Source organism: Podarcis pityusensis (genome assembly GCF_964106645.2).
Source record: "Podarcis pityusensis genome assembly, chromosome: 1".
Lineage (NCBI taxonomy): Eukaryota > Metazoa > Chordata > Lepidosauria > Squamata > Lacertidae > Podarcis > Podarcis pityusensis.
The window spans coordinates 35,141,824-35,161,661 of record NC_138028.1 but is presented as its reverse complement, the minus strand read 5'-3'; the positions used below and the strand labels follow the sequence as shown (position 1 = coordinate 35,161,661).

Sequence of the window (19,838 nt, the reverse complement as noted above, 5' to 3'; positions counted from 1 at the left end):
GTCATCCCCTTCTCCTTGTGCCCTCAATCTTTCCCAACATCTTTCGTAGGATAGAGCCCATTTTATTTTATTTGCTGAACCAAAAAGTTGTGGCTATTAACTACCTTAACTGCACACAACCTTTTCTCTCTCAGAGTTAACTGCCATCAGATTATCTTGTTTCAAAATTAAATATTTGCTTGCTTCCAACAGACAGAATGGCTTCAGTTTCATTGCCTTCCATGTTGAATTTGCCCCTAGAGACATAGGTAACCAAGTCAGCAACACCTCCTGCCAAGGAGTAACTAATAGATGACACCTGTACTCAGGGCTTTTTTTTCAGCCGGAACTTGCCGGAACTCAATTCCAGTACCTCTCAGGTGAGCGCCATTGGCATTTGAAGAGAATAAGCAAAGCCCTCATGGCGAGTTCCGGCACCTCTTTTTCTAGAAAAAGGGCAATGCCTGTACTTTAGGGATGTGCCCCCAGAGATAACCCAGTCTCCAGCACCTGATCCTTGTTCTGTGATATTTCTTAATCTCAATTTACCTTCAATTTATCGAAATGTAACATACCCCATCATTACGAGGGGATTAGGACTCATACAACCTCTGAACAGTCAGTGGCCTTTGAAACTGCCAGATACCACCTCAACCTCTTTTGTCAGTCTCAATTGGCAGCTTCTTATGTACAGATCTTCTGGTTTGACTAGCAGTCCATTTCTTGCTCCATTTCTCCTGTAATTTCAGCAAATGGTCGTGCTTTTTCAGGCCCAACATTACCACTGGGGAAATTCTACCACTATGATGCTAGGAGCAGTTAACATGATAATTATGCTGCCTTAAGTGATATTAGGAAATGTAAAGCAATTGCGACAGTCACAAGTGGTGCGTTCTCTGTCTTTGACTCATTATGATTCTTTCAGAAGATTCCGATTCTATCAAATAGATATCGGTATTAGGGGTTTCTTTTTGGAAAGTAGACTAACAAGGCATAAATATATATTTATTTTGAATTTTAGCAATACGGTACTGTAGCAGACTGGCAAATTAATCAGCAGAGAACTCCCCAACCCTGCAGCCCTTTCCTGACATCTGCCTTCATGCAAACGCCTTTTGCATTTCCACTTTTCTTTGCCCACGTCTACATGCTCTTTCTGACGGTGCCTGGGAAGGAGCCAGGAGCCAAGTCAGGCAGCCTTGATTAGCACTGCAAAAGAAAACACAGCCCTACATTGACTGCTCTTGCAATTCTTGCGTCAAGGTTAGGAGACAAGGAGGGAAGTGGGACTGGCTGCCACCATGTCAGACAGTGCGTAGCCTTCTCTGCTTTTTAATGCTAGCTAATGCAAATGGGCACTAGATTAATGTACAAGCTGTGTCATTCCCACTGGCTTATGCCATTATATCATAGTCTCAACAACCTTTCAGCCCCTAGGGCCTTATTTTATGGTTATAGCCCTCCAAACCAATCACTATTTATTACAACTACAGTGCTGTCACTTCAAAAGACTTTTGGTAAGATGTGTAGAATATGGCAGGGCGACACTTCGCATTTCAGGAATAGCTGAATGAATTTTTGAATTTTCTCAGAATGGAAGGAGCAGTACCAAACAAAATGTTAGATGTCGTATTAAAAAGGCAATGTTAGCACAATATGAATATAAAGATAATGTTTTATAATGGCATCTATCTGCCGTGTTTTAAACAAAACCGTTTGACTTTCTGGAAAAGTAAAACTGACTTGAGACTGGTTTATTATTGTGCTAAGAAAACTGCAACAAGTTAGCAAGACACACAAGGTTGGATCCAGACTTAGTCAACCTGAGAGTAGGCACATTAAAATCAATGGGATGAGGTTTTCTACATGGGCACTTTCCCAGGAGTAATCTCTATTGAACTCAGTGGATCTTACTTCTGAACATAGGATAACACTGTAACTGCCTAATTATGGCAGTAAACAGTAGTGCAGTGCACACAAATGTTCCTTTCATTGGGCTCAGTTGAGCCATCTTCTCTCTGGCTCCAAGTAAAAGTAATTTGTGAGTCCGTAGCCTATAGAGAACAGGGACTGTTGAATGGGTATACACTGCTGTCATAGTAAATAATGTAGCAATGCACATGTTGCCAAGAAGGGGGAAAGACTGGAGAAGGCTGAAGGGGTCCCATGTCAGTTCCCTCTCGTTAATGCATGGACTGCACCCTATATTTGCATATTAAAGCATGATTTTTGACTTTGCATTGTGGATGGTGAAATTCAAGAACTTCGCACTTTGTCCTACAAATTCTTAATTTGATAAATCTATACTGCAGTGGAACAGATTCCTTTAATGTCATAATTAAAAGGACATAACTAAGTGAATGTGAAGGGGGACTGTGCATGCTGTATTGTGGTCAGGTTTTTTAGGATGAGTATAGCTGTGGTTGAAATTGTGGGAGGAACTGAAGGATACCCTATTTGTAAGTTTGTTGGAGTAGTGAGAGAGGGAATGTTTTGAAGTGACAATGACAGCTTTTAAAATAAATTGTTGGGTTAGAGCCAAATTATTGGGTTGGACTCCTCCTTCTGACAAAAAGACTCCTTCTGTCCAAAGAAGTGAAGCCTCTTCAGTCGAGAAAGAGACTTTGGATAAAACTCCCTATGATAGGAACATATGAACGAGCCTTGTGCAGAAACTTGTACAGAGTTGGACAATTGGTCCACCTAGCTCACGGTTGTCCAGACAAGAATGGGAAAACATATTTCAAACTAAGAGCCACATTCCCTCATGGGCAAGTTTCTGAGGTTCCACATGCCGGTGGTGGGAGGGACCAAAGGCAAAAGTGAGTGGAGCAACTGATACAACTTTTTAAACCTTTGTACAGTCAGCTACATATCAGCAGCATACCCTCATACCTCTCCATCCATCCATCCAAGCAAGCAAGAGGCATTATTCTACCTCAAGGAAACATTCTAGCCAGGGAAAACCACGTGGGTAGGGCATGGATCAGGGCTGGTGAGAGGCAAGGTTAGGGATGCAGTCTTGAGGACTGGATAGAAAGGTTCCCCACCTTTGTTCAATACAACCAGTTCTATACAATCAGTAGATCTCCAAAGCTTCATGTAAGGGTCTTTTTCTAATTCTAACTGGAAATGCCAGAGACTGAACCCAAGACCTTTTCCAAGCATCTGTTTTGTGACTGAGCTGTGGATTCTCTTACTGTTTTTGGAAAAAGTGTGGCGTAACACAAGGAATTGTATTCTGTGAGCTAGTGGAGTTGAGAAGCACCAGCTGCTACTCACCATACTGTATAACGGATGGTAACTCATGAGACTGAGTTTGCTAAGCAAACTTTGCAGCAAGTATTAGGGAAGTGAGGACTATGGTGCTGTTTGCAGTGCTATTGCTAAAATTGAAAGACAGTTAATAGTAATTAATGGATAACATTATGCTTTATGCCAAACACACAGTCCCTCTGTACTGAAATATTTCCATCTGTCCTTTTATGGTACCATATTCTCAGTTTTATCGTTTGACATTTGGACAAAACATCTGTAGCAGAGTGGGATTTTATATTTTTAAAAAAGACCTTGTGTATTATAACAAGTTACTTGTTGGTCATCTCTGGAAAGAGTACACACTCAATCGGGTTCAAAGAGCAAACTATAATTCAGCATTTTTCTCAAGCTTATATGTGCAAGAATTTCACGTCTGTATTTGGAAAATGTTTACATTAGAACTTTGACAGAACACAATATTGATGAATGCCCTACCCTATTCTTGTTTCAGTTTACAAGCCTTGAGAAAGGAAAAATCCCGAGATGCTGCTCGTTCTCGCCGGGGGAAGGAAAATTTTGAGTTCTATGAGCTGGCCAAATTGTTGCCACTCCCTGCAGCCATTACCAGCCAGCTTGACAAGGCATCCATCATCCGACTAACAATTAGCTATTTGAAGATGAGGGACTTTGCTAATCAGGGGGATCCGCCGTGGAACTTGCGAATGGAAGGACCACCACCCAACACATCAGTGAAAGGTATGAAGTTGGATGATCATAGTGTATGGAATGTGGCAGCCAGTACTGATCTCTAAATTGAAATGTTTACCATCCTTTCTTTTTTCCCTGCATATCAAATCCTTTAAAGGGATACAAATGTGGAAATCTGAGGTCTGCATGAGAAAGACACCATGTGAAGGTGAAATAAACCTCTTATTCTATTTATATTTTATTTTAAAACAGACATCTCAGCACAGCTATTGTACTGAGAAAATGAATTTTAAGTATGTATTTTTTACAGTTCAACCCAGAGTTAAATGCCTCTGAATCCACTGAAATCTGTGATCTTAAGCACACTTAATTCTGTGTTGGATTGTAGTCATGAAGAGCAATCCCTATGCATGTTTCTTTGGAAGTAAGCTCCACTGTGTTCAGAAGGGATTTCTCATAAGTAAGTTTCCATAGGATCTCAGCCCTACAATTTTCACACTTCTGACTGAAAAAAATGCCACTGTATGTCACTGTGAAAGAGGAAAGTCTGTTAGTTTGTTGGATCCTGTGTACAGAGATAACAATTGTAATGATCTTAAACTATTTATTATTTCATAACTCAACAGATATGAAAGCAATTTCTCAAAAATTGGCCTGAAATTATAAGGAATTAAATCATTCAATTGAGCATAAATGCAAACCAGATATTAAAAAGGACCCAAAATTGGGTACAAACACTTCTATTTATATATTATGTCACCAAAGTTAAGTGACTAGAAGCCAAAGTAGAGTTCAGGTATTAGGTTATTGTTTATGTTTCACTGTGTGTTATGAACTTGTGTGAACCTAAAATGTACTTTATAGCTTCTTATCTATAACTGAAGTCCACATTTTTAACAAATCGTGAGTTATATATAAAATGTGTGAAAGGCTCCCCTCCTCATGTTCATAGTCCATTACTTTAGTGCATTGATTCGAATCCGGACTCTTGAGTGACAAGGATTTTTTGTAACTTACTCCACGTGCATGACATTACCACACTCTACATCACAAGCAGCATATCAAATTCAGGAAAGAGTTTCTTGTGATGGAGGTGAAAGGGGTCAGAAGCTGGGAAGTTTTAAGTGCTCAGGCATATTTCTCTTCCTTTCCTTTGGGTGATGGTGAGCATGAAATTTAAAAAAGAATAGGATGACTCACTTTTGGAAGCTTTCTTAAATAATCCCTGTTGTTAGTAAATACAACAGGATTCTGTCCAGTTTTTCTTACTTTAGTCACTCATTTTTTTATGCATAACTGTGTTTCTGAAGCATAAACTGCACTGTGCTGTTTAACCCTGTGTGCAATAAATAGTGTTTTTTACACAACGGATAAGAGTGTAAATTATTTCTGATTTTTTTTTAATCAGCACTGGACAACTGTCTTCAGAGTAAAAACTATTTCTAACTACAGTGGTAGCTGTGCAGTACAGATCAGTCTCATTTGGACATAATACTGCTCTTGTTTGCCTCACCTCCTTTGGCGTAGCCATGAGGAGATCAAATAAGGTTGCCATACATCTGGAATTTCCTGGACATATCCAGAATACTGCAGCTGGAAGCAGCTTCCGGACGGAAATCAGCTAAATGTCTGGAAAAAGAAACCTTTCTATCCAGATTTTCACTTTTTGAAATATGGCAACCCTAGATCAGAAGCATTTGCTTCCATTTTCAGTTAACCAGTTTGTTATTATGTCCAAACTGGGAACTGTGATTATTTTATTTTAAACTGTGATTTATCCAGCCAAGTCACTATCTCTTGAAGCTGGCTTGCTTTGACAAGCCATAGTTAAAACTAGCCACAGTTTGTCTCAGCTTGTGCATCACAAGAAACTGGTTTGTTGAAAACAGAAGCAAATGCTTCCAGTCGCCTCATGGACAGGACGAGAGGGAAGGGAGAAATGCAGGAGTCTGAGACTTACTCACATAACACTAAACAGTATTCCAACTGTTCCAAAGTATTCCAACAAAAAGAAAATTTAATTTGAATATGAAAGAAGGAATGCAGAGGATGATGTAGCACTTAATGTTCTTACCTATGAACTAGAAATCGTAACATTTATGTGGATTGGCACCTGTATGTTTCAGTTGATTCTATGTTCTAATAATGGTGATGTTCTGTATACTGTTGTGAATATCAGGCCTAGAGCAGAGTAATTGCAACCATTTCCTGGATGTCAAAAGCTAGGTTGGTTCTAAAACAAGCCTATGGTTCTCAAGCCATCCGAGTTCTCTGTTTGACAGTATGATAAATATTTTTACATTCATATAAAGAGCATGTATTTGGATTTACGTGATCTGCAACACCTGGGTACTTGAGTTTTGAATTCGGGGCAAAGCTAGAATAATCTCTGTTGAAGTTGCAGGACCAAATAAGTTTTGCAATTGGTTTCAAGAGGGATATGTTCAAAAAGGATACGATGTATTTCACTTTTTATTCAGCTGAATAAATTGTGTTCCATTGTAGTCCCGAAAGATTTTTTATCTCCTCTATTTAGGCTTTAACGGCTGACATAATTAAATATAGGTTAGTAGGATGTTTGCTCACAACAGAAGTGGTTTATAAAAGAAAGACAGGGCTCCCAAACCTATGTTTATCTCATATTAAGGAAGAGAAATTGGATATTTTGAAAGGACAGGCAATAGCAAACAGGTAGGGGCTGCTTTGGGGACGCGGGTGGCACCGTGGGTTAAACCACAGAGCCTAGGACTTGCTGATCAGAAGGTTGGTGGTTCGAATCCCTGCAACGGGGTGAGCTCCCGTTTCTCAGTCCCTGCTCCTGCCAACCTAGCAGTCCGAAAGCATGTCAAAGTGCAAGTAGATAAATAGGTATCGCTCCAGCGGGAAGGTAAACGGCGTTTCCGTGTGCTGCTCTGGTTCACCAGAAGCGGCTTAGTCATGCTGGCCACATGACCCGGAAGCTGTACGCCAGCTCCATCTGCCAATAAACCCCAGAGTCGGCCACGACTGGACCTAACGGTCAGGGGTCCCTTTACCTTTTTTAGGGGCTGCTTAATCTGTCTTCACACACCCTTCTGGATGTTTTAAACTAATTTTTAACCCAAATGAAACTCTGAAACCAAAAGTGAGCTTAAATGAAGGGGAAAGGCCTGTGGACGTTTTCCAGGGTAGAGAGGGGAGAACATCAGGTTGTGGTGGAGCACAGCATTCTCCTGTAAGTGCATTTTATTCCTGTTGCTTTTTTGTATGGGCTTGGGAGCACACTTTTGCTGAGATACCCTCCCAGTTTGTGACCTCTTTAACTTGCTTCAGTAATCTGAAACTATGTTTGCAAACCCTTTAGCACTGTGGAGCGCCTGTTACTTCTGCTCTCTGCTTCTGGTAATCTGGATTGGATGGGCTGAACCATCCAGTCTAATAGCCTTTTGGTACTTTCCTGTTGTATGATTAGCAAAGAGATTGCCTCTCCACCTTAAATTACTCTTTCCTTTGAAAAACACTCTGTGTGGGATTTCTGTTTCAAGTGGTGTAGTTCTGTGGGAGTTAAATAGGCATTTGGAGCAAGAATATTGATAGCCAGAAAATGGACAGGAGCAAAAGTACATTTGAATGTACAAAAACGGTTCAATGTAATTGGGATGAATCACTTTCAGAAAAATTGACACCAATGGTTAAATGACAAAAAAGCCCTAAGAGACCTTCATGGTCTAAGAGACTGGTGGTCGTTTATCCAGCGCAGAAAGACTCTGCAGGACAAAGAACTGACCACATTCTACAATATATAGTTGTGTTAGCATCTTCCTTTATATTGACATTAGCAACTTTGGGATTCTCTCTCCTTCTGTGGTTACATGAACCTTGCTGTTATTCTTTCGATCTGAACTATGCTTTCAGGTTGTGCAAAAGAGGGTGGGACAGTGGGATGTTTAATTTGTATTTTTTCTCTTTTCAATATGTAACTTAATTTACATTTTTGCAAGTATAAAACTCAATAAAATTAAAGTAAAACAAAACAACCTTTTCTTTGTAATTGGAAGGTTTATAAAACCAGTTTGTAGAAGGTTATTTGAAATAATATAAAACAAACACTATTGCATTATTCTGGTAAATGATGTTAGGTTTTATGTGAGAATCTGCTACATGTGGGATCAGCTCATCAGTGCCTAAGTTTCCTTTCTTCACTAGTTTTATTTGAATATAAACCTGTTACATATTACAGACATCTTTTTGAAATTATACCAAATATATAAGGTATCAAAATACATTAATTCTCATGTAGCATGGTATTCTATTTCTATTTTGAAGGGATAAATAATTTCATAAATATCCTGCAGCAATATAGCAATATGGCTCCTAAAACTACAATAAAAGCTCTGGCCTTTGGCTTGGAATCAGCCTGATCCCCTCTTTCCTTTTCCTTCTGTGATGGAACCCCTATTTGGGGGCTTCCCTGGCTTTTTTCTGGCCCATGTAGGACCAGTCTGGATAGTTGGCCTTGGTGAAGATTTGACGTTTTCTCCCCCCAAACAGTTTTTGATTTGGGCTTCCATTGAAATGAGGCTTCATTTTAAATTGTATTTTAATCCTGTTTTTAAGTTGTATTTTAATCAATTGTTTTTATACCTGATGTTATGAGCCTGGTCTAGGCCGGGGAGGGTGGGGTATAAATAAAATTATTATTACTACTACTACTACTACTACTACTATTATTCACAGTACTTTGTGTCTGCCCAAATAGGCTCCTAAAGGCATTTGGAGAATGCATGAGAAATACTTATGCTGTATAAACCATGGCTATTTGAAACAGTGAGATGGCTGTTCTTGTTAATAATTCCATATACAAGCTTAGTTTTAGATTTGTCCCTGATGACTATAGCAATTTAATCATTTTAATTTAGAGCTTCAGAAAGGTGCTTTGCTCTGCCCTGTCTACAAAGGCTGATGAATTTGTTTTCTTATGCATGTTTTGTATGGATTATTCCAAGTTGTGCTTGCAGAAAGAACATTCAGGTGACACTGTGTAATATTTCCCAAGTCAATTACTTCATGGAAATGATATGTTAAACAATTGCAAAGCAAGAGATAGTTTCTGCCATTGTTTTTAGAAAGATATGTATTGTTCCAGATCAAATATACATTATTCAAGGAATGACCATGCATTTCCAGCTGTGGTTCAGCTAAATAACTGATTATTGTAACCTTTAAAGAAATTTCATTGTCATTACTATTGGTTTAAGCACTTCTCTATTCAAAGTAATCTTTGTTTGGAGGACATCTAGAAAACATTTTATCTTTTATTAATCTGAAAAGCAATAGCCATTGAGATGACATTTGCTAACACTAGATAATTTTTCTAGTATAGCAGACTTCAGCTCTCCCCCCACACCCAGTCATTGTTACTTGGGGAATAGAAGCAACTGACTGCAATAATATACTCGTTTTGCAGTAGTTGACTTCAAGATCAAGATAAAATTATCCCATAATGCAGATTCATGTCAGATATAATACTAAAGAAATATGTAATAAAATGATATTCATTCTATGTATAGGAAACAGAGATCTAATTTAAACAGAACAATTATGTGGCTAGTACATACTTAGGACAAACCGTTATTATCAATGTGATCTGTCATACCCATTATTTTAGTCTCATATGTCATATTCTGTTGTATTCTAAATATTCATTTTGGAAGGTGAATATATGTATGGAATTGTAAACGCACAACTACCTTCACATAGAATTTTGAGTTTTGTTTTTCAAATGACACTCGGTACCAAATTCACTAATAACCTTGGACTTGGCAATGCATTTGGTAGGAACCATGGAATTCAAGATTACTTAAAAAAATTCTATCATCAGATTCTTTCTGGATCTGAATAGGGATGCACAGCATACCAGATCACACACACAGATCTTCCCAGAGGCCTCCGGGTCCTGGAAAACTTCCATAATATGGCATGTTTTAGAAGCCATAGCCTGATTTCAAGGGAGGTCTTCTAGCCAATCTAGAAGTAATCAGAAAAAGGAATGGGAATGGTCTAGTACAAACCCACAGCAGGAATAGAAGCTTTCAGGCCCTGACAGAGCCACATGACTGGCATTTAGGTATGTCTAGCATGCCAGATGTGCCTGACATGCTCTGGTCCATGTGGTCACGAAGAGTCGGACACTACTAAACAACAAAGCATGCCAGATAGATCCCATAAGAATCCCAATATGGCAGGAGCCTTCAGGAGCTCCTCAATATTCTGGTGTGAAGAAATATTTCACGGAATTCTCTTGGATGGATGGTTCATCATTAATTGTTGCATTGATATTTTCTATTTGTGGCCCCACAACTACCCACAGTTCCCACAGCATGACAGATGTAACTGCTCCCTCTCGCTGCTATTATCCATGAATCCTCATGATATTCATATGTAAGATCAAAGCAAGGAGACCTTCTAATGAGTCTTCCTGGTATTCTTCTTTAGAGCTGCAGTGTTGATATTAAAGGTAGATTAAATTATTTGGCCCAAACTTTTCATCTGCTTTGGAGGCAAGATGAAAATTCCCCTCACAGATTGTAATATGTGGACTATAATCTATAATCAACTACTTTTTACCTGGAGCAGCTTGCCTTTATTGAAGACGAGGCCGCATAGGGTTATGCCCTTTGCCCATTTTTGTCCAAAGAACCGGGGCAGGTGAGCAAGAATGCCCAGGAGAGCTCTGTGTTGTGTCTGCATCCTTACCATTGGATCATTGTCTGGCAAATGGTTATCTAGTCCAGATGGCCATTCAAGGAAGGGCAGTCCACCACCTCTCATGGGTGTCTGTTCCACTATCAAACAGCTCTTATCATCAGAAAGTTCTTCCTGATGTTTAGTTGGAATCTCCTTTCTTCTAACTTGAATCCATTGGTTTGGGTCCTACAACATTATTTATTTCCTTTGCGGATGTGTTCCAAATAACTTCTGAAACTAATAACATACGATACATTGAAGTGTCATGTGGTTTCAATGGGGTCTAGCTCTTGAGGTTACTGAATGGGGCTGATATTTTGGTGGGCTCATGATGCAGATTTCAGCTAAGCAACCGCAGAAGTAGCATACTGCTTTACAAGGTAATAAAATGATTCATCCTAATGAGGGAATTAACTCCCCAGTGAGAAGAATTAGAGGAACAGTTACCACTTGGTAGTTTTTGAAAAGCTTATTTTAAATATAATTTACAAGAAAATTATATTCATGTTCACAAAGAGTTATGGATGTGTGGGCCTAGATTCCGTTCCAAACTGAACTTATGTTTGTGTCTTTGAGTTGTTACTGAAATGGAAAGTTGTGGTAGTGAAGTGGAAGAACTTGTACAACTGTTTAATTTGTACATCTTTCCCAATACAATAGTACCTCGGGTTAAGTACTTAATTCATTCCGGAGGTCCGTTCTTAACCTGAAACTGTTCTTAACCTGAAGCACCACTTTAGCTAATGGGGCCTGCTCTTGCTGCTGCCGCGCCACCGGAGCACGATTTCTGTTCTCATCCTGAAGCAAAGTTCTTAACCCGAGGTAATATTTCTGGGTTAGTGGAGTCTGTAACCTGAAGCGTATGTAACCTGAAGCGTATGTAACCTGAGGTACCACTGTATGATTTTGGCATGCGTTTTGGATCTTTGGTTATTGGTGCTTTTTTCTGTTCTGTTCTGTTCTGTTCCTCTCTTCTCCTTTTCTTCTTCTTTAATTAAAAAAGTGTCTGAGAATAAGAAATAAGGCAGGTTCTAAATTTAAAGCAAATGTTTTAAAATGCATGAATGACTAGCATCTGGTGTTTTTACCAATTCGGGGGAAGATAGCTAAAGGCCCAGGTTCAAGGTGAATCAGAATGTAGTATTGTTGGGATCTAATCTTGACAGTAATGATATCCCTGCCACAGGCACAAATTAAGAAAAATGTGATTTTGACCAAAAAAAAAAAAAAAAAGTGGAGCAACTGGTTGCTAAACACTTTTCATTCTGAGAATCACAGCCTTTCTGACTTAGCAATAATTGTTATGGAGATGCCAACAGATCGATCCAACAATGTTAGAAAAAAGGCAGAACTTATGGATGTACATGCTGGACCCATTAACACTGCATGGCCTCAAGCTGGAGGATAGCACCAGCATCTCTTAGCTATGGCCAATGAAGGCCACCTGAGCATTTCATCCTCAGAAGCTCTGTAACTTCCACCTTGGAAAAAGCATTATTTTTGTCACAGCAATGGATGGAGGCAGAAGCAGAAATGTTTTACTACAGTCGTACCTTGGAAGTCGAACAGAATCCGTTCCGGAAGTCCATTCGACTTCCAAAATGTTTGGAAACCAAAGCACGGCTTCTGATTGCCTAAAGGAAGCTCCTGCAGCCAATCAGAAGCTGCGGAAGTGCTGTTGGACGCTCGGCTTCCAAAAATAGTTCGCAAACCGGAACACTCACTTATGGGCTTGTGGCGTTTGGGAGCCAAAACGTTCGAGAATTAAGCTGTTCAGAAACCAAGGTACAACTGTGTAAGAATTTTAAAATTAATTTTTGTTAGTCATTATTTTTATACTTGCACACAGAGAGATTCCTTCCAGATCTTTTGGGACTACAACTCCCATCATCCCTAGCTAACAGGACCAGTTGTCAGGGATAATGGGAGTTGTAGTCCTAAAAACATCTGAAGGGCTGAGTTTGCCTATGCCTGGTTTAAAATGAATCAACAAAAAGAATCAGTTAGAACTGACCCATAATTTTTATATGGACCCATAATTTATATAAATTTTATGAAGAAAGGATTTAAGATTACTGTTGTTTATCCAAATGAAATAAAACATTTTTTCCTCTGAATTGATTGATTTTAACTAATCTGAAGTCCTTTTCATGTTCAGGGTATGATAAGAAATCACTAAATGTACTCTTGTGCATGACTGCCTGTTTGATTCTCTCTTTGGATTAGTTGAATGCACCTCATAGACATGTTTTAGTTGTCATTTCTGCTTTCATTTGTCTCAAATGGAAACAGTGGCTTTTGTTTCCTATGGGTCATTGCCACATGGATGTGCAGAATTGCCTGCCACACTTCATTCATCATCCGTATCACACAGATAAGCAATACATACATATTTTGTTCTGATTATTTACACACAATTCAGTGAATACACATTTTTATACAGTGAATTTATTTAGAATTATCCTGATGACCATTTTGTATGTTAATTTTTTATGTCATGGAGACTTAGGAGATGCAAAACCAAGCATTCCTGTGGTGTTACATTTTAAAAACTGAAATTAAACATAAAGAAATTTCCAGTAAGTCCAGATCTCTTCATTTCATGCTTTCAAATGATAGTGCTGTTCATCTTTAACAGTGATACACAGGTATATATCTATGCATTTTACCAAATAATCTTATTATAAATCTCAATCCTCCTTCAACCTGAATTAGATACCCCAAAGACTTAGAAAAATAAGTACATTGGGCTATATGTAGAAGCAGAAGGAACCCATCTATATCAGCCTGCCTGCTTCTTAAAATCTTTGGAGGAGAGGGGACTGTTCTTTGGGTCCAACCATTGGAGGGCATTATGTGGCAACATGAGATAAAGCCTTCTCTGTGGCATAGCCCTGTTTGTAGAACACTCTCCCCTTACATACTGCTATCATTTTGGCAACTAGTTATATGTATTTTTAATGCATTCTTTTAAAAAAAATTCAGTTGCTGACTGTAGCCTGCTGTGGTCTTTCTAGCTGCTTTTATTTCTTAGGTGGTGCGTTCATTGTTGCTTATTTTATAATTTTGGTTGTTTGGTTCTACTATATGTTTTGTATCCCACTTAGATGAAGGGCGGATTTTAAATATTTTAAATAAATAATCCAATTTTCAATTCAGAATGGATTGTTTAGCTGTACAAGTGGTGCTGTGGAAGCTTCAAAGATACTTCCAGCTGTGTGTAGAGTTTTCCTCATGCACAGGTTGCTATGTAGGATTGCAGCCCTAGTTAATAAAAGTATTATAGCCTAAGGACAAACCTTCTAAGAAAAAAATAAACACAAACTGTAAAGTATCAACTGACATTTAATTATTTAAGTGACTCAAAATGTACAGTATGTTCAGTTCTTATCAAAATTCAAGTAGTTTCCTCAGCCAGCTTTTTTTCTGCATTTGCAAAAATGTTGTTCAAGAAACAAGGAAATCTTATATGAATCTTGCCAATCAATTTTGGCATGTATTTGTTATTCCCTTCCTGTCTTCATTTTCATTTTTATCGCTCACTTTTCTGTCCATGATTGCTATATTCTTGAACACAATGCCTAGACCTCAAAAAATTGTCATCTGCAGGTGGTTTCAATGAGTTGAAGTGACCACATAGGACACTTGAAGGGCCATAGCCCAGTTTCATTTATTTTTTTAAATGATATTTATTAAAATTTCAAAAAATACAAGAATTACACAAAAACAAAAAATAAAAAATACAAGAAAATACAAGATAAGGAAAAAAGAATAACAAAACCCTTATTAAGATATAACAAAGAAATGAAAAATAAAAAGAAACATACAAAATAAAAACAGTTAAAAACACATTAATTTTCCATAGCATATCTTCCATACACCTATTTCCCCGGACCTCCTCGTACCTCCCTTTTTTGTATTCCAGTTCAGTTTGTTAGTTCAGCAAATCCTTACCATTAAGCTTTTACCCATTTGTGAACCTTTTTTCGTATCTCAAAGCATTACAGCTGGAAACCACTTAGTTTCTATCCAACATCCTTCTAAGATTCATTAATTTTACAATATTTCTGTAAATAGTCTTTAAATTTCTTCCAGTCTTCTTTCACCGACTCTTCTCCCTGGTCTCGGATTCTGCCACCATAGCCCAGTTTCAAGCTGGTAAATAAATTGTCTGGGTATGGACTAGATGACCCTACGAATCCCTTCCAACTCTACAATTCTGTGATTCTATAAATAAAAATACAGTCCATCCACTGTGGCTATCATACAACCTCCACTTACCTTAGAAGAACTTGAATGGGAAAATCACATAGGGCTGTATTCAATAGGCAGATCATTCTGTGAGTGAAAGGATTTTCCCCTGCATGTTCTGGGGGAAGTGAGAGAAGAAATCTCACTGAGCTAGCACTGATTTTTTCACTAGTGCAACATTAGCTGAATATCACCCTCAGTAGCTTACGCAATAAAGTATAAGCATGTACACAAGCAGGATCATGTATGGTATTTCTCATCCTGCTTTGTGAATATTTGTCCTCTGTTTGTGCTACTTCGTTTTCAAGTTCCTCAGTCAGGATCAGGACAGCATTCTGGGATGGCATGAAAAAGAGATTCAGCATCACTTCCTTCTTGGGGAGAGGATTTATTCCCTCTGAGTCAATGAGTCCTGCCTCCGTGGAGGGAGATGGTCTCAGCACAAGTTCTTGCAGCTGCAACAACAGTGATACTAAAAGACCCACAATAGAGTTGAATGTAGAGCAAGTTCTAACCACACTGGGCGCCAAGCCTGAAGGGTGCCATAGGGTATCGCAGCTATGACATAGTAAATTGAGCAGAACGGGAGGCAAGAGGTGGGGGTGGGCAGGCGCTGAATTCTGGCATCGCACAGGGCACCACTGAAATTTGCAAGACAAAAGTCTGCCTTGTTAGGAGGAATTTAGGAGGAGAAAGTCTTGACTGAGAAAGAACCCAAGAGAGATTTTTGTAGAGTAACAATAATAAGGTTTTGCAAGTGTGGCAGTGAACCAGCCGAGCGTAATTATTATTTTCAGGCTCTTCTGGCTAACAGGTGATGGATAGAACAAATCAGGTTTCCAAAGAATAAGACCCTCTTTCTACAAGTAACAGAGCAAGCAGAGAGGGTAGCCCTCTCAGTGTGCTGACATCTGAATTGCCAAAGCTTGTACATACTGTGTCTGGTGCACCCCTTTCATATGACCCTAGAAGGCCTAGATAGCATCCTAATCTCTCCGAAGCGGTCCAATATATTTTCCTTTAGAAGACACACTAGAGGACAATGCTCAGTATCACTAAAGGATCTCTTATACCCTTGCAGCAGACTACAAATTAATTAACATATACCCTGTCAGGTGTGCATGTGTGTAATCTTTCAGTCATGATTTGGCAGAGCTATGTGACATTTTGGTTAATTCAGGGACATTGTTCCATGGATAATTTGGAAGAGATTTTTCTTCAGAAATTTCAGCCTGCCATTTTTAAAGAGGAAAGAATTATTAGATAGTTGCTTTAGTTTTTTGAGTGCTATTTATTTTTGTTTTGCTTTGGTCTCTATATATACTTGATAGTGATTTTATTATGTCAACTCTTTAAATTCTGACAGTGAGACTTTGCCCTTAAAAAACAGGGCAGAAGTGAATGAATGAATGACTAGTCTGTTTCAGCTGGCACATGGAGGCAAGTTGAGCTCTCCTAGAATATCAATTGTTAGATTAGTCTATCTGAACCTATTAGTTTTCCAAGACTAGATAAAAAATTGTTGTGGGTTATGTAGTAGACAATGCCATCAAGGAACTGAACACAATCCAATTGGAAAAAGAGTTAGTTCTCTCTTCAAATGAGTGTTTGTTTCTCTGGGCAGATCAAAACTTTTCTATCAAGATGAAACTTGTGTATAATGTCACAAGCATCATATCTTACTGGTAAAGGAAAAGGTTTCTGGGCCTGGGGGAGTGGACTTCCAGTGCTAGACTCTTCACACATCAGGTTCAGATTGTTGATGTTGGATCTGTTCAATGTTAAGAAAATCATCAGATGCACTCGAGTCTCTGTCTCATAGTCCTTTCTACTTGATAAGAGGTTGCGGATACCTAATGGCAACATGACCGAAAAGGTTTCTGTATCGCCTTCCTGCAGATACTTCAGCAAATCAGCACGCCTAGGAGTCTATGGTTTCCAGAAGTCCAGCCTATCTGGACCCTCCTCCTTCAAAATTTCCACTACTATATAGATGTTAAGTATTCCAAAGCTTTATAGCTGCTTGGAAGCTGAAAAGCACCAATTAATTCCCTGAGTGTAGCATGATCAGGTCCTCTTTACCCACCTATATGGTGTCCATAAATCACATATGTGATGGTATCCCCTATGGATCCATAAGTACTCCTTATTTTAGGAGTACTAAAAGAAGGGCTGGATCAGGATCTTATAGCAAAAGCAGAAGCTACATTGATCTCCATCCTCTGCTACATGAATAGGCAACTTTTTCAAGACAACCATTCATTAAGTTATGGTGTCCCCTTACTAGTCACTGGTTCCCCATGTGGAATTAAAATCTATTCTCCCAGTTTTTACGCTTATATGAGCCTGCTGTGAAATTCATACTTCGAGTAGTGTCAAAGGTGTAAAGATCAGCCTTGGCTAGGTGACTTATTGCAGTCATCACTGATGCATGCAAAACATCCAGAGAGTAGGTGCTAGAGGGAATCAGCTCATTCTGTTAGGAAAACAGGTAGCTCAGCCATTTTTCCTGTTTTCCTGTCTCTTTCCATCCCAGCCATTTTGGGATGTCTTCCTGATTCTGACTAGAGCTAAGACTTAACAGGTAAGGTAACAAAAGTTTTGCTTTCTAACATTATGTCATATCTTTCCATGTTCAGACTGTGCGCAAAAATAAGGGGAGTGGAGAATAGAATGGAAAACAATGTTATAACATTATTTTAATTTTCACTTTACCATTCTGATTGATGGATAATGTATAGTAATGTTGTTCAGACTAGTGGAGTAGTGTATAGACCAGATGATATAATACATTATATTGTATTCACCCAAAATCTATATATTTGTCAGCTGGCTGTCATATAATAGGGACATTTTTCTAAATTAAGCAGTTAAAAATGCTTGCTGTTGACAATGAGCATAATTTCCTCTGTCTTAGTGATTGCTCTAAAATCTCTCTGATGACAAGTATGATGCAAAGACAAAAGATTATGCCATTGAAAAATGCATGTACGTTAAGGGTTACACAGCTGTTTGAAATTAGTTTACATTTTGAAGAACAGAGGAAAACAACTTAGGGAATAAGCTATTTACGAGTACTGCACTAGGTAGCAACATTTTCATGATGGAAATTCATGCAACTAAGAACTTGGGTAAGGACTATATACATATTTTGTTTTTATTAAATTTATCCCACCCTTTCAAAGCTGCCCAGTGTGGCAAACATATCCGTTTCAGAAAAACACAGTTAAAATAAAGCAGTGGCATGTTAAAAGACATCTAAAAATAGTTAAACACACACACACACTACCATAGTATTGTTTCAACCTTTGGGGAGGTGGGGTAATATTTCATCCTTCGTCTTCAAGGCCATAATTTCTGATACAATATGGAATGGGCCAAAGGATCTAAGAATTGGTGTAAATAAATTCCACTCTCCCATCCCAACTCTCTGCTCAGTGTAGTTTTGGACCTTGCCTCCGCCACCTTCTGGTTCCCTGCCAGCTCCATCTTTGCTGTCAATGTGAGGAAGAAGAGAGTTGTCCCACCCCTCTTTGCTTCTCTCCCTCAGCTCATTATATGGCAGCATTATGCTAGTATTACACCCGCTCCTGATTCTTCTTTTCAACCTACGTACAATTTTATATACTCTAGTCAAGACCTCATTATAGGACTCCCTTAATCCACTTGAAATAGATCATTTTATATAAGGTGTCATTTTATCCTTTTCCTTTCCTTGTTGCATTAATGTCAGCAGGTAGTGTAAATGATAACCCTTTCCTATATATTAAAGTGGTGTGCATATGTGTGTGCTCACACATACAAAGTGTGTCCTTAATGCATGTGAATTTTGGATACATATGCCAAGAGATGCTGAGGGACAAAATATTGTTGGGGAGAGAGAGAAAAGAAGCTACCTTAGCAATTATCTTAATTTAGGACTCTGTGTCCTTTAATCCAGTACTAACATGGAATAATTCCCTCTTCAGGTCATCTCCAGGCTGTAAATTTTGTCTCCGTACAATGGTTCCCCATGGATATATTAATGAGAATGTCCTGGATGAACCAGGGTATTCCATCACTATTTGGGGACAACTGTTCCACAGTGGATGAAAATGTGCTTCTGTAATTGTAGAATTCACTGAAGAGAAGCATTTTTTGGTGCCATGTACCTTACTGAAAGGCTCTTTTGAGGGGCGGGGAAGTACTTTAGTGCTCCTCATAATTTCCATTACCTTCTCTGCATGCTTTTTAGCTCCCCTTTGACAGGGGACATGGGGTACGCCCAACTACAGGAAAGATTCAAGTGCATACCAGGAAATGTACATTTGCACCATTAAAGGGGATCAAAGGGCTCTATTGCTCTAGTACAACAAATCTACTTGTATCAGACTTTTTGTGGTTTGGAAAGTGACAAGGAAATGCACGCCACAAACAAATTAGGATGAATGGAACACAAATTCGCATAGTTGTATAATTGCCCTGCACATAAAAAAAAAAGGCTCTGTAAAGACGGGGTGCAATCTAACTTATTTGTAAGCTTTATGCAAGTAAATCAGGACAAATACTAAATAAATGTGCCATCTTAAGGGGTCCTACAAGTAAACAATGCTCAACATGTGGTTGCCTCACTGAATTATAAAGCAACATTTCAATATTTTCAGTATCATTCTACTGTGGCTGCTACTACTGCTGAAAGCTTCCTTTAGAACATTGTGACCTCAGTTGAAAAAAGGAGGGTTTTTTTTTTTTTTTGCGGAACACTGAACAATCAGATCAGGCCAAAGAGAGCTAAGAGTCCTTAGCCCATTTGGTGTATATCCAAAGCAAATTCATAATGTCTTCACTTAGCTAAATGAACAGGAAGGAAATTTCTGAAATGTACTCGGCCCCAAATTTGAATTGCTCCTGCCATGATAATGGATGGGAGATGGGAA

At 38.7% G+C, this 19,838-nt stretch overlaps 1 protein-coding gene across 11 annotated transcripts in view; it reads left to right on the top strand.

Annotated features, from left to right (window-relative positions):
• The window catches only part of NPAS3 (neuronal PAS domain protein 3), a 641,499-nt gene that overhangs the window by 194,881 nt on the left and 426,780 nt on the right, over positions 1–19,838 (top strand). For 8 of the 11 annotated variants that reach the window (XM_080977754.1, XM_080977750.1, XM_080977756.1 and 5 more), the window contains 2 exons: positions 3,749–3,993; positions 4,103–4,153. In XM_080977754.1, coding sequence (XP_080833880.1) covers positions 3,749–3,993; positions 4,103–4,153 — 296 coding nt within the window. The remainder of the gene's footprint in view (positions 1–3,748; positions 3,994–4,102; positions 4,154–19,838) is intronic. The other 3 variants (XM_080977753.1, XM_080977758.1, XM_080977752.1) reach the window with 1 other exon arrangement.